The sequence below is a fragment of the Rhinolophus sinicus genome, chromosome 11 (assembly GCF_057876585.1).
Source record: "Rhinolophus sinicus isolate RSI-liver-muscle chromosome 11, RSI-T2T, whole genome shotgun sequence".
Classification (NCBI taxonomy): domain Eukaryota; kingdom Metazoa; phylum Chordata; class Mammalia; order Chiroptera; family Rhinolophidae; genus Rhinolophus; species Rhinolophus sinicus.
In genome coordinates, this window is record NC_142511.1 from 5,208,550 (window position 1) to 5,227,846 (window position 19,297).

At 43.7% G+C, this 19,297-nt stretch overlaps 1 protein-coding gene across 10 annotated transcripts in view; it reads left to right on the forward strand.

Moving 5' to 3' along the window:
* The window catches only part of DNM3 (dynamin 3), a 396,041-nt gene that overhangs the window by 109,850 nt on the left and 266,894 nt on the right, over nucleotides 1-19,297 (forward strand). For all 10 annotated transcript variants that reach the window (XM_074322210.2, XM_074322205.2, XM_074322209.2 and 7 more), the window contains exons 5-10: nucleotides 4,298-4,396; nucleotides 4,963-5,123; nucleotides 5,929-6,071; nucleotides 9,219-9,354; nucleotides 11,761-11,828; nucleotides 14,949-15,087. In XM_074322210.2, the coding sequence (XP_074178311.2) occupies nucleotides 4,298-4,396; nucleotides 4,963-5,123; nucleotides 5,929-6,071; nucleotides 9,219-9,354; nucleotides 11,761-11,828; nucleotides 14,949-15,087 (746 nt within the window). The remainder of the gene's footprint in view (nucleotides 1-4,297; nucleotides 4,397-4,962; nucleotides 5,124-5,928; nucleotides 6,072-9,218; nucleotides 9,355-11,760; nucleotides 11,829-14,948; nucleotides 15,088-19,297) is intronic.

Genomic DNA, 19,297 nt, shown 5'->3' on the forward strand with positions numbered 1-19,297 from the left:
GCCTTCACACCAGCGTCCTTTTCCTCTCCAACACTCACTTCCTTCGTCTGTGTCCCTGAGAAAATGACAGTACCTATCTCACAGTGTCGTTTCAAGTCCTGAGTGAGGCAGGTTGATTATCAGGGCTCAATAAGTGGTCTCCGTTATTATTTTTACCTGAGTCGTTAGATTCCCAGTGAGGTGCTTTTAAAACATGCTGTCTTTGGAGACTCTTCTGGCCATGGCTTTTTGAGATCTGTCCGTGTAGGTCTGGCGTCTGCCAGCAGGAGTTCACTGATTATTTTAAGCTGCCTATGTGTGTAACTAAATGTGAAACAGAAAATTGTCTCCTTTGCCACTTCTGGCACATGGCTAAGCAAAGAGTCCTATGCCTTCTCAGAAATAAGGGAGTGGTAAAGAAAATACTTTTAAAATTCAACTTTTATTTTTATTAATTATATAGCTTAAAAAAAAAATCAGTCCCAAAGGCTTTTAATAAAAACTATCAGTCCTTTGCTTCCTCCTCCCGACTCTATATTACTGATTTTCAGGGGCTACGACTTTGAACACTTTCATCCTTTTCTTTATTTTTTTTGTATTTACCTCCGTATTTCTATGTAATTTTGTTATACTAATATTTCTTGATTTTTTATTTTTAGGTATTCTCTTTTGACTTTCTACTGTGGAGAAGATTTAGCTGTCTTATACCCCTCTCCCATACCCACAAAGATTAGTTTGGTGTGAAAGTAATTGCGGTTTTTGCAATTTTTTTAACCCTTTAAACCGCAATTACTTTTGCACCAACCTAATACTTATAGACATACGAGTATATACTTACCCTCCCCATTTTACTAATATAATTATACCGTCGTATTTTGCTAAACAAACATTTATGATATGAAAGTGTTGTTCACAGCTGTGCCGTGTGATAAATTATGTTGTGTTGCCATGATGCTGATAGTTGTCTCTCTTTTTGTTTGTTTGCTTAGTCTTCTATATATTTGTCATTAATGCATTCCCATCCTCGCCTACAGAAGTGTAAATCTCTTAATACTGTCAAAAATATCAGGTATTAGGTATTCTATCACTTTCATTTCTTTTTTCTTGGTAGGAGAAGACATCTCTTCAGGAATCTGTGTCCTCTCATTCCCATGGGTATCGATTGCGCTCCTGGCCTCTTTCTTGGATCTACTTTCTGGAAATTCCCTTCTTTTCTTCGTTATATTGGATTTCCTCTTTCCTGGACCTCAGGTCTTCTTTGTTAGTTTGTCCCCAGGTTTGGTGGAACACATTATTTAATAGTCTCCCTCTGAAAAAGGAGAAAGGGAGGTAAAATATTTTGAGATTGTTCAGGTTTGAGAATTTTTTTTTTTTTCGGTCACATTTACCCATAGTTTAGAATTCTAGGTTATACATTCTTTTTCCTTCAGATTTTTGAAATCATTGCTTTTTTTGGCTTTTAGTTTCCAATTTGCTGCTGGGAAGACTGATGCTACTACAGTGATTCCCAAACCTTTTCTATGACTTTCTTTTCTAAACTTCTCTGGGAGGTTTTTAGGATATTTTATTTGTTCCCAGTGTTTTGAAATCATATATTGTGTATGTGTGTTTCATATTTTGTTGGGTACTTGGTGAGTTCATTTAACCCATAAATTCATCTTTCACTTACAGGACATTTGCTTGAAAAGTATGCCCCCACCGCCAACTCTTTCTGTTTGATCTTACTGGAGCGTCAGTTATTCAGATGTTAGATCTTCTGCATCTTTTCCCAGTTTTAAAAAAGTTTTTCCTTTCCTGTTTTTCACTTCTTTTTCTTTTGATTTCTGGGTTTTTAACTTTGTGTTCTAACCATTTTATGTACTAACATTTTTATTTCTGCTCCTATAGTTTTAACTATTGAGTATTCTTTTCGTTTGTTTGAATGGTTTTTTTTCTTTTCTTTTCTTTCCTTTCTTTCTTTTTTTATTTTTTTTGATGACATTCTATTTTTGTTCCATGAATGAAATGACCTCTCCTTTCTCTTTGAGGGTGTTAATAAAAATAATAAAGTTTTCTTCCGTATTTTGTATTATCTTTGTTTTCTCCAAGTTCTGGTTTGTAATGCGTATTGGTTTTGCTCTCATATTAGAGAATCTCCTTGGCTGTCCATTCATACTTAAAAGCAAACTACTGTCAGGTGATTGGAAGCTGTGTGTGGGAGTGCTTTGTGTATTGAGGGGTAAACTTCACAGTAGGACGATTTATTGGGCTGGTTTGATTTGGGTTCCTTTGAATGTCAGTGTTTTCCTCTCTGCATGGTTAATTTCCCCCAATCCTTGTTCCCATCTCTTGCTTGGGGGCTTAAAGCCTGCCAGTCAACTCTTTCTAGCAGTCAAGTTAGGGAATTGGACTGGGGAGGGGCAGTCCTGCCATTCAGTGTATAGAATTTTACTTAATCACCTTTTAAAAAAGTATTTGAGCCCCCCCCCCCCCTCCCCCAGAACTGGGCTGGGTGCCTATGAATTCAGAGTTTTCTCTAGTTCAGTCTTTCCAGAGAGTAAACCTGCCCTCTCCTGCTGGGATGGACCAGGGCAGCCCCTAGCTATGTTATCCATGGAAATCCAACTGCTTTCATTTATGCTTCTATTTTCAGCCTCAGCTGCCACCACCACTGTCCATAATGTTCAGAGCTATTGGTCCCCTAGGTCTTGAACCTTTTCGAGATGACCTGATAGAAATTACCCAGCCTCTGGGTTCCCTTCTTGTGGGTTTTCTTGGATGCGGTTGTCCTCTTTCTCTGGCCTAAGTTAGTGAGCAGTCATACTGCTGGGTTTCAAGTTTCAAGTTATTTCTGTTTCTCTCTCATTTTCTTTGACTTTCTTGGTTTAAGCCTTATTATTATTATTATTATTATTATTATCATGATTCCCCGAAAATAAGACCTAGCCGGTCAATCAGCTCTAATGCGTCTTTTGGAGCAAAAATTAATATAAGACCTGGGATTATATTATATTATATTATATTATATTATATTATATTATATTATATTATATTATATTATATTAAAGACCCAGTCTTATATTATAGTAAAATAAGACCGGGTCTTATATTAATTTTTGCTCCAAAAGACGCATTAGAGCTGATTGTCCGGCTAGGTCTCATTTTCGGGGAAGCACGGTACTAATTCTTTTACTGTGAGAAGCAGTATATGGGTTAAAAGCATGGACTACTCTGGAACCAGACTGCTCGGGCCCACCCCCCTGTATGACCTTGGGAAAGTTATTTAATCTCTCTCTGCCTTAGTTTGCTCATTAAAAAAAAAAAAAAAGTAGTTGGACTACTTTTAAGGATGCAATGATTTAAGACATGTAAATTACTTAAAACCATAGTTGAGTTAATAAATATTAACCATTCTTATTTTAGAATGGTTTCAGGTACAAGGTAAAGGCTTGTGTTTAATTAACCATGTTTAATTGGAAGTCCAAAGAAATGCACTTAAAAATATGAATCACTGGGTAAATATTGTCCATTTTATCCAATGATGGAAGCAAGGGACAAATGCAATGGATGTATCTGATATTTTAATACTAACATACAATGTCTAGGTTTTTACATTATTGTATAAATAAAAAGAACCTTGCAATAGACTCTATTGCACAGGTGAGGGAAACTGACACCCAGAGAGTTAAGTAGTTACGTGACTTGCCTTGAGACTAGAGTCCCAGCCTCAGAATTCCTAGTCCAGTCTTTTTTCCATTGAGTCACATTTCCTTTTCTAAGGAACAGTCAACGCTGTGAGATTTGCAGGTTTATTGATGATTGTGACGCCATCCTATACCCAATTTTCTGCTTTTTATTTTTGACCTCAGTGCTCAGAACTGAATCAGTAATAAGCTTTGCTTTGTAACACACTCTCATCATTGGTCCAGGTGTAGCCCATTTATTTATGTTTTTAAATAATGTAATACATACATAACTTAAAGCATCCACATTGTGTGCAGTACCTGGGAGGAAAATGTAAACATATAATTTCCATGTATGCATGGTACAAAAATAAACTCATACATTTTAGAGTATTTTGTTGCTACAGCTGTTTATTTTTTCTCTCATGAATTGAAAGTTATCTTATGGATGGGTGATTTTGCAACTCTCTGCCGCATCCGATTGAAATTCACCAGACTGGGGTTAGCAGTGGATTAGGAAATGGAGTAAGACAGAGAAGAACAGGAAAAGCAGCAGGGATACACGACTGGTCTGCATTTAGCATTGAGGCATATGTGTCTCTAAAACTTGTTAGCTGCCTTCAAATTGCGCAGTGTTGGGTTTGCTTTTGATGCAGGTCTAAGAACCATCGGCGTCATCACCAAGCTGGACCTTATGGATGAAGGAACGGATGCCAGGGACATCCTAGAGAACAGGCTGCTGCCTCTTCGCAGGGGTAACGTACTGTGTCCTGTACAGGACTTCCTTTGGTGACGTGGCAGAGAAACAACTGGGAGACCACTGGGAGGTTGCGTTTAATGCCGCACAGTTGTGAGGAACGTGTTTATGATCAGTTACGCTTCTTATGGAATGACACTATATTCCCAAATTATGTATTAAAAATGATCCAGTGGGAAAATTATTCTTGTAAAGAACAGGAATAAGAAGTAAGGGGTTTGCAGGGATGGTATAGTCATCGTGGAGTGCATAAATATATACTATCCTAAATCTGACTCACTTGCCCGCTGGATGAACATACTGCGAAGAAACATACTCTGTTAAAACGCACAGAGCTTTTAAGGGCAAAATACATGATTGTGTCAGTGTTAAAAATTGTCAGTAGGCAATCAGCCAGCCTTCATTAAATACTGATGCCTCAAATTGATGTTTGTAAACGGACTCATTCCTTACCCCCTAAAAATAATTTTGCCTTTCTTATTCAGCCTCTTTGAGAGCCTTGGTATCTCCCCAGAATAAGCAGCAAAAGTGTCCCAAACTCCATAGGTGTGTGTTTTGTTTCAGGTTACATAGGGGTGGTCAACAGAAGCCAGAAGGACATAGACGGGAAGAAGGACATTAAGGCAGCCATGTTGGCAGAAAGGAAATTCTTTCTCTCACACCCGGCTTACAGACATATTGCTGACCGGATGGGGACCCCACACCTGCAGAAGGTCCTTAACCAGGTAAAAATGGGTTGTTTTTGTTTTCAAGCAAAAAGAACAATTATGAAATATGTGACTATTGGAACTCATATTTCTTATTTTGATACTCACTTTTTCCCAAAATAAGATGTTCAGCTTAAATGATAGGAATTTAAAAAACGAATATAAATATTTAGACCCACAGTTACTATTCTCAGTGAATAGAGTCCACTTTAATATTACTGAAAGAACAGTGCTCAAAGCAGAAATGCATCCTGATTTAGGAACAGTGAACTGGGGTACGCAGGTTTGCAGACACTTTTGCATGTACCCCGTTGAAGGCGTGAGCCTGCGCCCCACCACTGGGGTCTAGAGGTGGAGGCCAGAGGAAGCAGCTGCCTGAGCTGTGGAATGGAGAGTAAGTTAACAGCTGACAGGTGCCTCTGAACCCCACCAGGGGGGAGGCCACCTGGTCCTGAGAACATCAGCAGCCCCCCTACCTCTCCACTGCCTTTATTTCTCCACATTCTAACGTAAGTTTCTTTTGAGGAGGTGGGTGATGTGATACATCCATGCATCCTCATTAGTCCCACTAGCTGCGTTTTCACGGGGAGTCGATGGCCTTTTAATGGGGAGTCGACTCTAATTGCAGGCGCTTGGAGCATGACCTAGAGCAGCAGAGGAGAGCGTTGGCCCTTCCTCTCACTTCTCTACCTCCACAGTCAGCCTCTAATGATCTCCAAAGTCCTGAGTGATTAGAAGAGAGTGAAGGCCGATTCTTGTCTCGTGAGCTAGGCTTCAATCCGTTAGACATGGGGATGGTTTTGTTTTGTTGTGTTTTATTTAGCAACTCACCAACCACATTCGAGATACCCTGCCAAACTTCAGGAACAAACTACAGGGACAGTTGCTCTCCATAGAACACGAAGTAGAAGGCTTCAAGAACTTCAAGCCCGAAGACCCCACCAGGAAGACCAAAGCTCTACTACAGTGAGTGCCTCCCCCATCCTTGTTATTTACACTCCTTCCCGCCCTTTGCTTTTGCCGTAGTCTGTTTATCATGTTGATTTCTAGGTTTAACAGAAGAGGCAAGTAAAGTATGTGAGGCTTTGTGTGTGTTATACAGTGTGCGTCGAATCTTTCTGGTTTTGTGAAAAATAATTGTTGATCTTATTCTGTTATTACAGATTTAACCAATTACCCATCCATGCCCACTTTTATTGTGTTATGATGTAAAACCAATAGTGATAACTCAGTAGGGGTTTTGCCCTCAGCATTTAGCAGTGGGCAGAGCTCCTGTTGAAAACGTCATCTGTATTCTCTCTATGTTACTTGTATTTATTATCTTTTTATTTCAGTCATTTTATGTGATGTCTGTGTGAATTTTTCGGTGGAATGAGTACCAAGGATTCAATAGAAAGTACTGACTATAGGGCTGCATTTAAATTTCTTGTTTCCTTTTTGGTCATGATTTTAATTTAGCCTTTTAAAAGCAAACACGAAAGCCACCAAGTATCTTTTTACTCCTTCATGATCTTCCCACCTTTTCCTTGGGTTACTAGACTTAACCCCGAGGGCTCTTGGAGTGGGATAGCAGACTTGTTAGAGAATCACCAGCTCCTTATGTATTTTATTCTTATTTCTTCTTTCAGCCCCTTCCAGCCTCATCTGTCCTTTTATCCCTGTGCTGGAACTTTCTTCAGGTCTCTCTCAACCAGAAGAGCCCCCCACCCCCACCCCCAGCCCCACTCAGCTTGCATTCCAAGACGTCTGAAGTTCATCTCTAAAGATGGTGCTTGCCACCTGTTATGGCCTCTTCCTGTAGTTTGCAATCAAAGTACCTTTCATTTTGTGCTTCAAATGCATAATATAATTCCTTTCTTTGTGGGGAGATATTTAAGTGCTCAAATTATGTACATAACATTAAAAATGCATCATCTTATCCCACTTTATAAAATCACACAGAAAAGTCATTTTTTTCTTGGATTCAACCCTTTTCCTCATTTATCTTTTCTTTTTTATTCTTGGCTTTGGTTAAGCTCCTATGAAACTCTTCCAGTTATAGAGAGGAAAGCTATTTCTGTGTAGGCCCCAGGTCGTCATTTAACATCCGATCGAAAGTATTCTCCTTGCAAATACTGGGTCTTGCCTCTGTGACTCCATTGGACTCAGATTATAGAATTTTCCATAGCTTCCCTTGTAGATGGCCGATTCAGCCTCTTCCTCCCTCCCGCCCTCCTTCCTTCCTTCCCTCCTTCCCACCTTCCTCTCTCCCTCTTTTCCTCCCTCCCTCCCTCTCTCCCTTTCTCCTTCTTTACCTTTTTTCTTCCTCCCTTTCTGCCTGCCTTCCTCTCATTTCTGTGTATTCTACTTGGTGTCTGGCTCTGTGCTATCCACTGGGGATTCAACAATGAATACGATTTTTGGCCTCAAGAAGAGGCCACAGTACAGCAGAGGACACAGACTTGTAAGAAACTAATCCGATAAATGTGGTGTTTCTGGTAAGTATAAATGTTAAGGGAGCCCAGCTGCGGAAGCAGAAGCAGCTACATGACGGAAGGGTGTGAGTTCACAGAGAAAGTGGTACTTGAATGAGACCCGGAAGGATGGGAGGAGTTTGGCAGGTGGGAGGAAGGCAGGAGAACTGTGTGAACTTTGGTGCAGCTTGTTCTGTGGGCCAGGTGGCTGCAGGAAGGGATGGGGAGACGAGTGGCTGAAGGTAAGTTTTCTAAAATTTCCCAGTATATGTTACACACACGCACACACACACACACACATATATATATATATATATATATATATATACCCTTCCAGGTGTTTAAAAATTAGATTTACATTAGCATATGCATGAATATAGCTACATCCAATTTTATTCTAGATATTCTGGTCTAATAATTTTACAGTTACTTTTAATCCGTCCATGATTTTGATGAAAGTGAGTAAAAGATGCTGCAAGTTTTCGATGGTTTGATTTTGTTTTATCCTATTAGATCTGGAATTTGGAAGTAGTTCCAGTACATCAAAATTCGAGTTTCCGAACTTACTCATCACAAATGTCAGGACTTATTTTTCTCCCTGTAGTGTATTTCTTTGTTTATTCATTTATTTATTTTTTACCAACCACCTTAAGGTAACTCCTTCCTTACTTGAACTTAGTGAGTCCGTCTCATATGTTGAGCAGGAAACAATAATATGCACAGACCTGCCCTTAGGAGAGAGCCTGGTGGACGGACAACAGTGACGTGCTCTGCCAAGGGCTGTGCTGTCAATATGTGCAGGGAGCAGAGGAGGGGCCCTCACCTGGGTGGCAGTGAGGAGAGGTGGTGGTCAGGACCTGGGATCATGGGATGTCTCCTCGAAAAACCAGTCTTGGAATTGAGTCTTGAAGGGCAGATAGAAATTAGCCAGGCAGAGACGCAAGGGGCAGAAGGAACATACAAGAAGGATGTAGCAAGGATGTCCTGTGCAGGAAGGACGTAGCAGGGCACGGTGGGTGTGGACAAGTGCTTCTTTGGGGCTGGTGATCACGGCGAGTGTGGAAGGAGTAAGTGTGGGCCAGACCGTGGAGAAGCTGGGTGTTGTGTTAAGGGGTTTTCATTCTCTTATTAAATTGTGGGGACTCATTGAGAAACAAGGCTAGACTAGTTGCAGAGAGACAGAGGGTCGGGCCCAGGTGTGTGCTGTTCTGGCAGAGTGAGGTCCCCGGTGCTGGGGAGAGTAGGTCACAGAGTGTGACAGGCTCAGCTGGAGCCGTGGAGTGTGATGTCACAGGAGCAGAGGTTCGTGGGACTCTTCTGCACAAAATGTCATTGCTTAACTTTAATTCTTAAGTGTTTTCAAATGCCGTTTCATGGCCGCAACTAAATATACAGAAAGCCTCTAATGGCATGGCTCTTTAGAACACGCATTCTAATTAATGTCTAAAGTCAAGCTCAATAACGTGCCTTTCAGAGAATGACATTTTGAGTGACAAGCAGAGCGCAGTGTTACTTCTGCCAGAAGTGCCATTAGGTACCATTATGTAGGTGCCGTTAAGAACCCCAGGAAAAGGTTTCTGAGGGACGAGCGCTGTGAGTTAGAGCAACCGGTGCAAAGTCTGGTCACCAACTGGCATCGCTTTCTCTCACACAACAACAGGATGGTCCAGCAGTTTGCCGTGGACTTTGAGAAGAGAATCGAAGGCTCAGGGGACCAGGTCGACACCCTGGAGCTCTCAGGGGGAGCGAAAATCAATCGTATTTTTCACGAACGCTTTCCTTTTGAGATAGTAAAGGTTTGTACCACACGTTCTGTGTCCCCCCTTTCGTTTCCTTTCATTTCCATTTTCTGTGCTACGTAACCGTCCATAAAATCCTATGTGAGTGGTGCGGGGCCAAGATAGTTCTTCGAACAAAAGCCGTCAGACCCAGGTAATGAAATTTAGGAGAGAACTATTTTCTCACTGGTGCTTCTGATTTTATTTAATGAGATCTAATGACATTTCAGATTATTTCAACAAATACTAATTGAAGGTCTATGGTGTTTATTAGTTGCCTAGTTAATTTAAAACTGTTTCTTGAGCACCTACTGTGTGCTCAAGTTCTAGGTGCATGTGATCAAGACAGAGACACTGTCTGGTGGGGGAAGGACAGAAAATGAACAGATAGACAAAGTAAGGAGTTATCAGGTGTCGTTATGTAACCTAATGTGTGTGTGTGTGTGTGTGTGTGTGAGAGAGAGAGAGAGAGAGAGAGAGTCAGGGAGAGAGAGGGAGAGAGAGAGTCAGGGAGAGAGAGGGAGAGAGAGGGAGAGAGAGGGAGAGAGAGGTGTTGGGGGAACCACTTTTGATGGCATGTTCAGGCAAAGTGTCTCTGAGTCAGGATCTTGAAAACATGAGAGAATGGCTTGGAGAAGTCCGCGGGGAGGATCTGGGGAAGAGGGTCGTCCGAGGCAAGCAGGCAGGACACGGCCGGCCCTAAAGCAAGCCCCTAGGCAGCAGGTGGACCGCAGAAGAGGCCACACAGGGCTGATGAAGGGGACAGGGTGTGAAGTGAATTGAGAGGGAGGAAGTGCCCAGTTATTCAGGGCTTTCGAGGTTACCCTGAGGTGTTTACATCTAACGAGGGGACATCAGGGGAGGGTTTGAAGAAAAGGTGGGACCTGATCTGGTTGATGATTTTGAAAGAACACTGTGGGGCTGGCTTGCAGAGGGAGACAAGTATGGTGAGTTAAACACAGGGCCAGAGCAGGGATGGGTTCACTTTCTCTGGGACCTGAAGCTTATACAATTTTGGGGACCCCCTTGAGGAAGAATACAAAATTGTAAATGCACAGTGAACCTCGGGGTCTTGGAAGGGGCTTCTGCAGGGAGAAGCCCTGAAATTTAAACTTCTGTAGCTTTGTAGTAAAAGCGCCTCTGAAGAGAGGACGGAGAGAGGTGGGTGGATTGTGGTTTTGGAAGTAGGATCAGCAGGGCTGACACGGGGGATGCAAGAAAGAGAAGCTTCAAGGGGACTCCCAAAGTTTTGGCAGGTACCCCTGAGCAAATGGTAGTGCCTGTCAGCTGAGGGAAACTGAGGAAAAGCTGAGTGTGTGTGAAGGTGTGAATCAAGGATTTCATTTTGTGTCTGTTACGTTTGAAGTGCCCAGCGGGCAGCTGAGGAGTTTTAGGGACTGTGTTACTTGCCTCGCGTCCAGAGGCAGGTGCTTACGTCTTGGTGTGGGAGGCAGATGGGTAAATAGACAGCTTCATTACAATGTGCCAAGGAAAGTGATAAACCTCAGCACAGGGTGTTACGGAAACACAACCCACAGGCGGGAATCCGTGCCCAGAGTGTCAGGGCGCCTGGCTTCTGAGCAGAGTGTGGAAGGATGAAGAGCTCCTTAAGCAGGAGTTGGGCTGAGACTGGGAGGGGAGGTGGTTCCAGACAGAAGGAGAGCAACCGTCCTTTACGGCTGGACGGTGGGGCTGCAGGGTGTGGGCAGGGAACTGAAGCCATTCACTGCTGTGTGGCCCAGAGTGTGAACGGGAAATGGACAGACAGCGAGGCTGAAGGGGCCAAATCTCAGGAGTCAGGGGCTGACCCCAATATTCTCTTGCCACCCTTCCTGGTCTAAGCTCCGTGGTACTTCGAGCCTACTCCCAAATGAATTTCAGGGACCTAGAACTCCAGGGAAATGTTTACACAGCAATCTGTCCTGTGTTGAACTGGTAAAAAGCTATTAATTTCCACTTATAAAGAGACCTTGAATTCAGGTGGTTAAAATGGCCAGGGAGAAAAGATAGCCGTTGATTATCCCGGCACAGCTGGACCACTACTACTGCACGTCAGGTGACACTCTTGTTCGTGCATTCGTCTGCGAGCACACTTACTACGTTCAGCAAAAGAATGAAGCATTATCGGTTTCAAATGAATGGCCAGACTTCTACCCAGGAGGCCTCCTTCATGCACAACACTTCTTATCTGGACTAGAGTAAAAATCTGTTGTACGGAAATCAAACTCCCAGAAATCCCCAGTGTTCTCTGTTGCCTTGAACTTTATATAAACAGATGTTTGGACCATCTGGGTTTCAGTTGGGAAAGGCATGACTATCTATTTATGAATAACGAAGCCAAGTTTTTCTCATTCTTTAATATTCAATGATATTACCATGCAGTGGAATGAGGTGTCATCTCTGTGGCTCATTTTCCCTCTGCAGATGGAGTTCAATGAGAAGGAACTGCGACGAGAAATAAGCTACGCGATCAAAAACATACACGGTATCAGGCAAGTGATCCCCGCTTCCCTCATCTGCAGTTCAAGCTGCTAAGAGAAAACGAACGTTTATAAATGCCTCGTGAAGCAGGCCTTTCATCATCTGGAGTACAGAGGTGGGAGGAAGAAGTAGGAAATCCTAGTGTGGGTTCAGTGGGAATTTCCTGTGTTGTCATACTCGGTCTTTTCCAATTAGAAGAACAAAAGCACTTTTGCACTCACAGCATTTCTTACTCGATCCCCCATGAGCCAGCCTCGTTTTCCAGAGCCTTGGGGTTCAGGGAGGGAGGCCCGGTATGCTCTGAAGCCATCATGACTTACACAGACAGGACAGGTTAATTTTGGTGGAGCCATGGAGCAAGGTTGAGAAAGATTCATGAAGGTGGTAACTCTTGAGTTGAGCCTTGCCAGTTTGGAGGGCAAGAATGCTTTCAGCAGGTGAAGGGGTGTGTGTGTGTGTGTGTGTGTGTGTGTGTGTGTGTGTGTGTGCGCGCGCGCACACTATGAGGCGTGAGAGCATGGAGAGGGTTGGGCCGGAGGACAGAAGAAATGGCTTGAAGTGGTGGGAGCAGTGCGAGCCCTGGCACAGAGGTGGGAAGGCGCAGTGTGTGCCCACCGGGCAGGGAGACATGTGTTTGGATGGCGGTAGGAAGTGCAGACCGCCGAGCACAGGGACGAGAGGCCGGGAGTGGGACTTGTGCCTGCGTCTGTCCTTGTATAAAGCAGAATTGTTTTTTTTACTTTCTTTAAAGAACTATAATAAGAAATAATGAATTTAAAACAGCCATTCCTTGAGTTCATGTACAAAAGCCTAAACAAAATGTAATGGAGCCGACATTAAACTGAGGTGCCTTGAAGTCAAGGTCATAAGACGGAGGTCGCCTGCTTCAGGGATAAACTCCATGAAGGAGGTGCTGTCCACTGGCCACAGTACCTCAGGTTCTGCCTTAGGGCCCAGTGGAGACTGTTTTGGGAACAGGACCTGAGGGGACAAAGCTTCACGGGGAGCGTGCACGTGATGGGTGATTTTCCAAAGGAGTTACAACATTCCAATTAGCTGTCATTGTAAAATCTAGACAGTCCCCTCCACAAGTCTCCAACAGTATGTGTACGTATGCGTTCACACAGCGAAAATCCAGGTTCTCTGATCATCAGCACGAGTTTGAAGTTTCCTATTAGTTCTATCCCTCTGCCTCCAATCCAGAATACATCTGGTACAGAAACTGTGTCTTGCTCTTAGCTGGGCAGAACTTGAACTTGGACACGTCTCTCTGAAAATGCAGTGGAACCAAATCTCATTTCTGGGTCATCAAGTATTTTTACTTAGCCAAATACAGTGCCTTCACATGGCTCTTAAAACTCCTTACCAGATACACCTTTGTTGAGTGTAACTGCAAAAGCTCAGAAGTCAGGGTCGTAGATTTCTGACATACGTGCCCACCAACAGGCGAGACTGGCTGTTATTATTGTATTGGAGTTAATTTGCCTGTAAGATGATAGAAAGTGTGCAGTGTCCCAAGTATGACATACTAACGGTGTGATTATTTATGCCCTCAAATACACTTCGGAAAAGTGTTGTTCCCAGTTGATTCTGTGAGGCATCTGTGTAATGGAAACTATTTTTGCCCACGAAGGACCCGCCCGATGGTCCCTCTGTGTTCTTCAAACACTCAGTGCCAATGACACGCAAGGGAGGGGGCCAGACAGCCCTTGTGGGACACACAAAGGTAAATCCAACAATGACTCCTCCTCCCAGTGTAGTGATGGGACTAAAATACGTGCTCAGACCCCTGCTCTGAAATGGGGTGTTGGGGTTCAGAGAAGGAAGACCTTGAAAACGGCAGGACAGGAGAAGGCAGGCGGTAGGAAGCGGCTCCTCTTGATCTGGGCTTTGAAGCACAGGTAGGATTTGGACAGGCAACAAACGTCACAGATGAAGGCAAGGACCTACGTTATGAGTATGCGTGTGTTTGTGGAAAGGCAGATGGTCCGGTTTGGCTGAAACGTTGGGTACGTAAAAGGAAGGAGAAAAAGAATGAAGATTAGGCTCTAATGGGGGAAATATTTAATGTTAGACTAAACGGTGTGGATTTTTTTCTGTATATAAGGTGGAGAAATTACAGTTACAACGTAGTGTGATCCCTACAGTTAGAAGCAGAGGGGAGCAAAGAGTGCTAAGTAAGTGATAAGAGGGGACGTAGAGTAGAATAAAGCTGGTGCAAGGGAAGTAAGTGTTAAAGAAATTTCCCAGAAGTACTATCACCGAGTGGAGTGTGGAAGGAAGAGAAGTTAGTTACTCAGGTCAGACGTGAGAAGAGGAAGGGAGGAGGGTCTGGGACGGGGAAGGTCAAGCGCCAGTGCCTGGAGCCTGCAGGTCTTTGGGTGTGGCCGACGCACAGGGCTCAGGGTCCCCCTTATTGTAGCTTTTCTCCATTGGCCTTCTGTTTAGATGTGAGTAAACATTTTTCACTTTTTATGAAACACACACATCTGCTCTTGAGTTTCCACACAGTATGTATAAAAGCATTATGACAATACTAGGTTGAATTAATTCTAGCCAAGTGCAAAGGATACTTGCTACTTTTGTAAATTCACCATTTAGCCATCGTGGGTTTTGAGCTAGTCCACTTAACTGCTGGGACCCCCTGAGCTCACTATACCACAGTTCTCCTGTAGTTTGTGTAGTCCACCAACACTGCTATGTCCGTATTCAAAAATGAGGATCGCTTCTTACTCCATGAAGAGAGGATTGCTTTTGGAATATTTAGAAAGGAATGTAAATGTAGGTCACCATTCCTATTGTAGCATTCCTTTTTACTACTGTGAAACTGTGACATGAGACATCGTCCAGTTAAATATTAGTTAAAGGCCATATTATACACTATGAAAACATTTTGGAGACTATTTTTGGGTAATGTTAGTCATCTATAGAATAGAATTTATTATGGAATATTAGTACTAAAGATATTATGACAAGTGATACTATGGATAGAATAAATCACTAGGTACCTTTTAATTGTGGGTAGTACATGCGTATTTTAAGTGGCATGTCAGTTAAAACAGCTTCAAAAGTATACTGGATATTACTCAATTTGAAAAAATCTAACGTGCTGCTTTCTTTCTTAAATTCAGGACAGGGTTGTTTACTCCAGACATGGCGTTTGAAGCAATAGTCAAAAAACAAATTGTAAAGCTGAAAGGGCCTTCCTTGAAGAGTGTAGATCTCGTAATACAAGAATTAATCAACACCGTCAAGAAGTGTACCAAAAAGGTAAGTTTGAATTATTTAACGTTCCAGCAAGTAACTGGTTTACCCATCTTTCTTATCCCACTGCCTGTCTCTCACTTTGTTATGGAAGGTGGTGTGTTGGATCAAAGGCAAAGGTTGTGAAAAGTACTGAGTGGGAAATGCTTTCCTGAAAGATGACTATATTGCCTTCTATCACCCCATTCCAAATAGGGTTACTTAAGCCAGAAAGATTACATTTCAGTGAGCTAATTTTCTCCATGTGGTCTTAAACAGGTAAACATCTCTTTAGAACCAATAGGAGAATGCCCTAAACTGATTTTTCCTAGATGCATGGATGGGGGTCATTGTTAGGGGAAGGAAATCATTGATATTGTGCATATCAGTAAGGAGGTTATTCTAAATTTTAAATGAATTCCACTTTGAGCCTGGACATCTGGGAAGGGGCAGTGTGGTGTGGTGGTTAAGAGCTCAGCCTCTGAGGTCCAGTTACCTAGATTCAAATCCTGGCTCTGCTACTTACTTGCAGTGTGACCTTGAGCACCATGCTTAATCCATAGAGTCTTGCTAGTTTCTCTGTGAAGTGGGGATGATAATAGTAATAATAATACCACCTCTGTGGGGATTAAGCAAGATGATGCCCAAAAGCCACAGGGCCCTTAACACATCGATTGCCCATAGTAATTGCTCAGTAAATGGTGAGCTATAAACAGTCATTACTACCTTATAATGCCTATTGGATCTATGATGTAGAGTGGTGGGCGGAGAGACTTCCGAATCTGGGGGATTCCTCCCTGAGGACCATGGAAAAGCGGTGCTAGAATCTATTCATTTCACAGGGACATAAGAGGGGTGCCCGGTACTGGACAACGTACGAATGGAATTAGTGATGATGTTGAGGGCAGGGTAGATCTAGCCCCAGAACAGTTAACACTGGTACTTAGATCGTTTCCTCAAAGTATAGATCTGGTTTTGTTAGTTGTGTTACCGTTCCCTTTCTGTATGGTTACTATGAGTAACCTTTGAACATCCGGTGGGAAGCGAGAGAAAGAGAGAATGAAAGAGACAGAGTATGAATATTGGTCCCCAGTCACCTGGCAGAACAACTCAGATGAAGAAAAGATGTAAGTGGGGAAAGAGGAATAAAGCAAGCCAAATTCCTAGATGTCGATGCTGAAAGATGAGGAATTACGTGGAACCAGCTGGGGGTCCTTAACACATCTGGAGCATCAGATCCCTTCTCTAGGCCTCTTACTAATTTTATACCTTGTTTCTTAAAGTCCTATGACTCTCCTCCAACATAGGAAAAGCCACAGAAGTTAAGAGGCAAGGACAGGGAAAAGGGTGCACAAGGGAAGAAGGAAACCAAGATGTCAGCTGTCCGTTGGGAAACCTGAAGCCAGTTCATAAATAATACTTCACATTCCCCTGTCCTCACCCACACCTCACAATGCACTTGGTCTTGTCACCTGTACAGTTGAAGCTCTCTTAACTGGCCTCCTTGTAAGAGCCTTAAACGGTACTGCCGTCCTCAGCACCCCGATGTCTGTAGGCGGCCTGTGTACTGCCGCTCCCAGCAGTTAAGCTGTCTTCTTCCCAAGGGCCAGCTGTGTTGTGTTTGTCCTCAAACCTGTCCACCCAGCTGTAGTTCTTATTTTATTTACGCAGTTTAGATGAAGAGTAAATACACTGACCAAATGCAGAACAGACTTTGAGTTTTGTTTCTATACAAAGTCAGCCTTGGAAGGACAATAAAGATTGGCTATGAAAGTTCTGCCCTTGCCTAGGTGCGGCCAGGACAATGCGGTAAGAAAGTGGGGGGCGCTATGAAAATCTGGATGGGTTCTGCATTAGATGGCTTCCCAGTGTCTTCAGGTTCTCCCCCCACTTTAAAGAGAGAGAAACCGGGAATCGTGGCTCCAGGATGCGGTTTACGTAAGACAGAAGATGCTTAACTCCAGTCAGCACGTCCATATGGCAGAAAGCAGGCCTTGGTCTTACGTCCAAAGATTGGCCCATGTCTGTACATTTTAAGTTATATAAAGTGTCTATGGTGTGTATGAATGTTTGTTTTTAATCATTTCCCATTGCATCCAACTTACTGGAAACCAGCATTCGGTCCTGATGGCGTGGGATGAGACAGCTCTTTCTCTGGCGCTTTGGCTTCCAGTCTTTGCTCTCCACGCTTCAAACCACCCTTTCCATTATGCTCTCTGGATCAGGGGCAGTTGTATATTTGTACTGTCTTCTCAAAATATTTTATAGTTTGCCTTAAATAAAACCTAGCTTTCCCCCTCAGATTGCTGCTGACCCTGCAGCTCTCTTCACTGAAGAATATTTCTTGGCGCAAACCCAAAGAACCCAAGAGCCTAGATCAGGCAAAACATGTACCTGTTTCTCCTGTTGTGGCTCCCAAACATCATGCCTTCCCCTTCCTGCAAAATGCCTTCCGTTAAGGGTCCTGTGGCCTCTGTTTTCTTCTAACCTACCTGCCTCCTGATTTTATTTTCTTTCCTGACCATTGTGTCCGTTTGCGTCCAGTCAGAAGAGAGGAGCCACAGAGCAATTTGAATGGGGAACATTTACTATAAAAACATGTTAACCATAGCAGGGGATAGAGTATGAGGGAGTGGCCTGCGAGGAGCTAAGAGAGCTACTGAATGTAGGGACAGTGGCTGTCAGGAAGGAGCAGAGGGGCTGCCCTTAGCAGAGCACCACCAGGGAAGAGGACCCCTGCCCAGGGCTAACCTCCAGACCACCTTGAAGAAGGCGGTAGACACAGCTCACGGAATGGCAGAAAAGTTGCTCTCGTGCTCAGCCAGCAGAACTGGCTGGAAATTTGCGCTCTGAAGCATGCCGGAAGAGAAAAGCCATCCGTGGGGCGGTGTCTCCCTGGAGGCCCTCAGCTACAAAGCTGTTCGAGGTGGGGCAGCGCTGCTGGGGTCATGGCTGCTCCATCCTGCCCAACGAGCTTACCTGAACCCATCCTTTTCCTCTCACCGCGTCCCTCCAGGTCCAGCGCCTCTGCTGACGAAGCTCCACCTTGTGCCAGCAGGCAAAGGCAAAATACTTAAGGGGCCCGGATTATTTCCCAGAGAGGCAAGGAGGCTGAATACGTGGATCCAACAAGGCCCGCTCAAGTGTACTTTTAACGTACTTCAGTTCTGCCTGGATTAACTTTGCCACCTGTTGAACCCCCAAGGCCGGGCAGTTGTCCCATTTATCTTTATTTCCCTTTCCTCCAGGCTGCTGAAGAGCGTGGAGGTGATTGCCCGTCTGTGCGGACCGGGGCCGCCGTATATCCGTAGTCTCCAGCACACTAGTGGGTGACTTCTGGTGTTCTTCATAGAACTTAAATGTTTAACACTCTCTTGAAGCCTCTTTGTTCATCACTGTTTTCCTTACTTTCAGTGAGGATTTCACAGAGAAAACAGGGACCACAAATGGGGACATCAATGTCCTTCCTTCTACCCCCCCAACTGTCAGTATTCCCAGCCTTGCCCCTCCTCTCTGTCTGGGCGCCTACCTGTACTCTCACCTCCTTTAGGAACTTTCTGTTTTGATTCTTCTATTTCCTGAATCATCATCTTCTCCATCACATTTTACGAAATGAGTGTATAAATGTATGTATGTCTTCCCTCACTTGAAAGCAATAACCACGAAAACCTGTCTATTGCCCTGGTCCTCTCCTTTTCTTCACGGCCAGGCTTCTTGGGGAAAAAAGTAGTTTATGCTGGTTTTCTTCCTCATCTCCAGTTAATTACCTAACCTTCTGAAATTTGGCTTCCACTCTCCCTCCCTCCTACCATTCTACTGAAATAATTATGGCCAAGGTCAGCGAGAGACCTGACTGCCAAATCAATGGCCGCCCTCAGTCCTGATGCCGTATTCCACTCTATTTTGGAAGCTGACACTCCTCTCTTTTCCATGGTTCCCTCCCATCTTTCTCATGATTCCATCTTTTTCCTGCATCTCCTTTGAGAGTTTGTCCACGTTTGCCTGCCTCTAAACATGGGAGTTCTGCAGGGTTTGCTCCTGGTTTTCTTCTTTCACTGTCCTTTCTCCCAAAGCTCAACTACCACTTAAAATAGTCTCGAGTCCCAAATCTGTACCTCCAGCTCGAGCCTCTGTACTAAAACTCTCTCTACTACAGTCTACTGCCACCGCTCTCTTTTCTTACTGAATTCAACTAAATCAGTCCAGTGATTTCCTCACTGATCTTTCTACCTCTGGT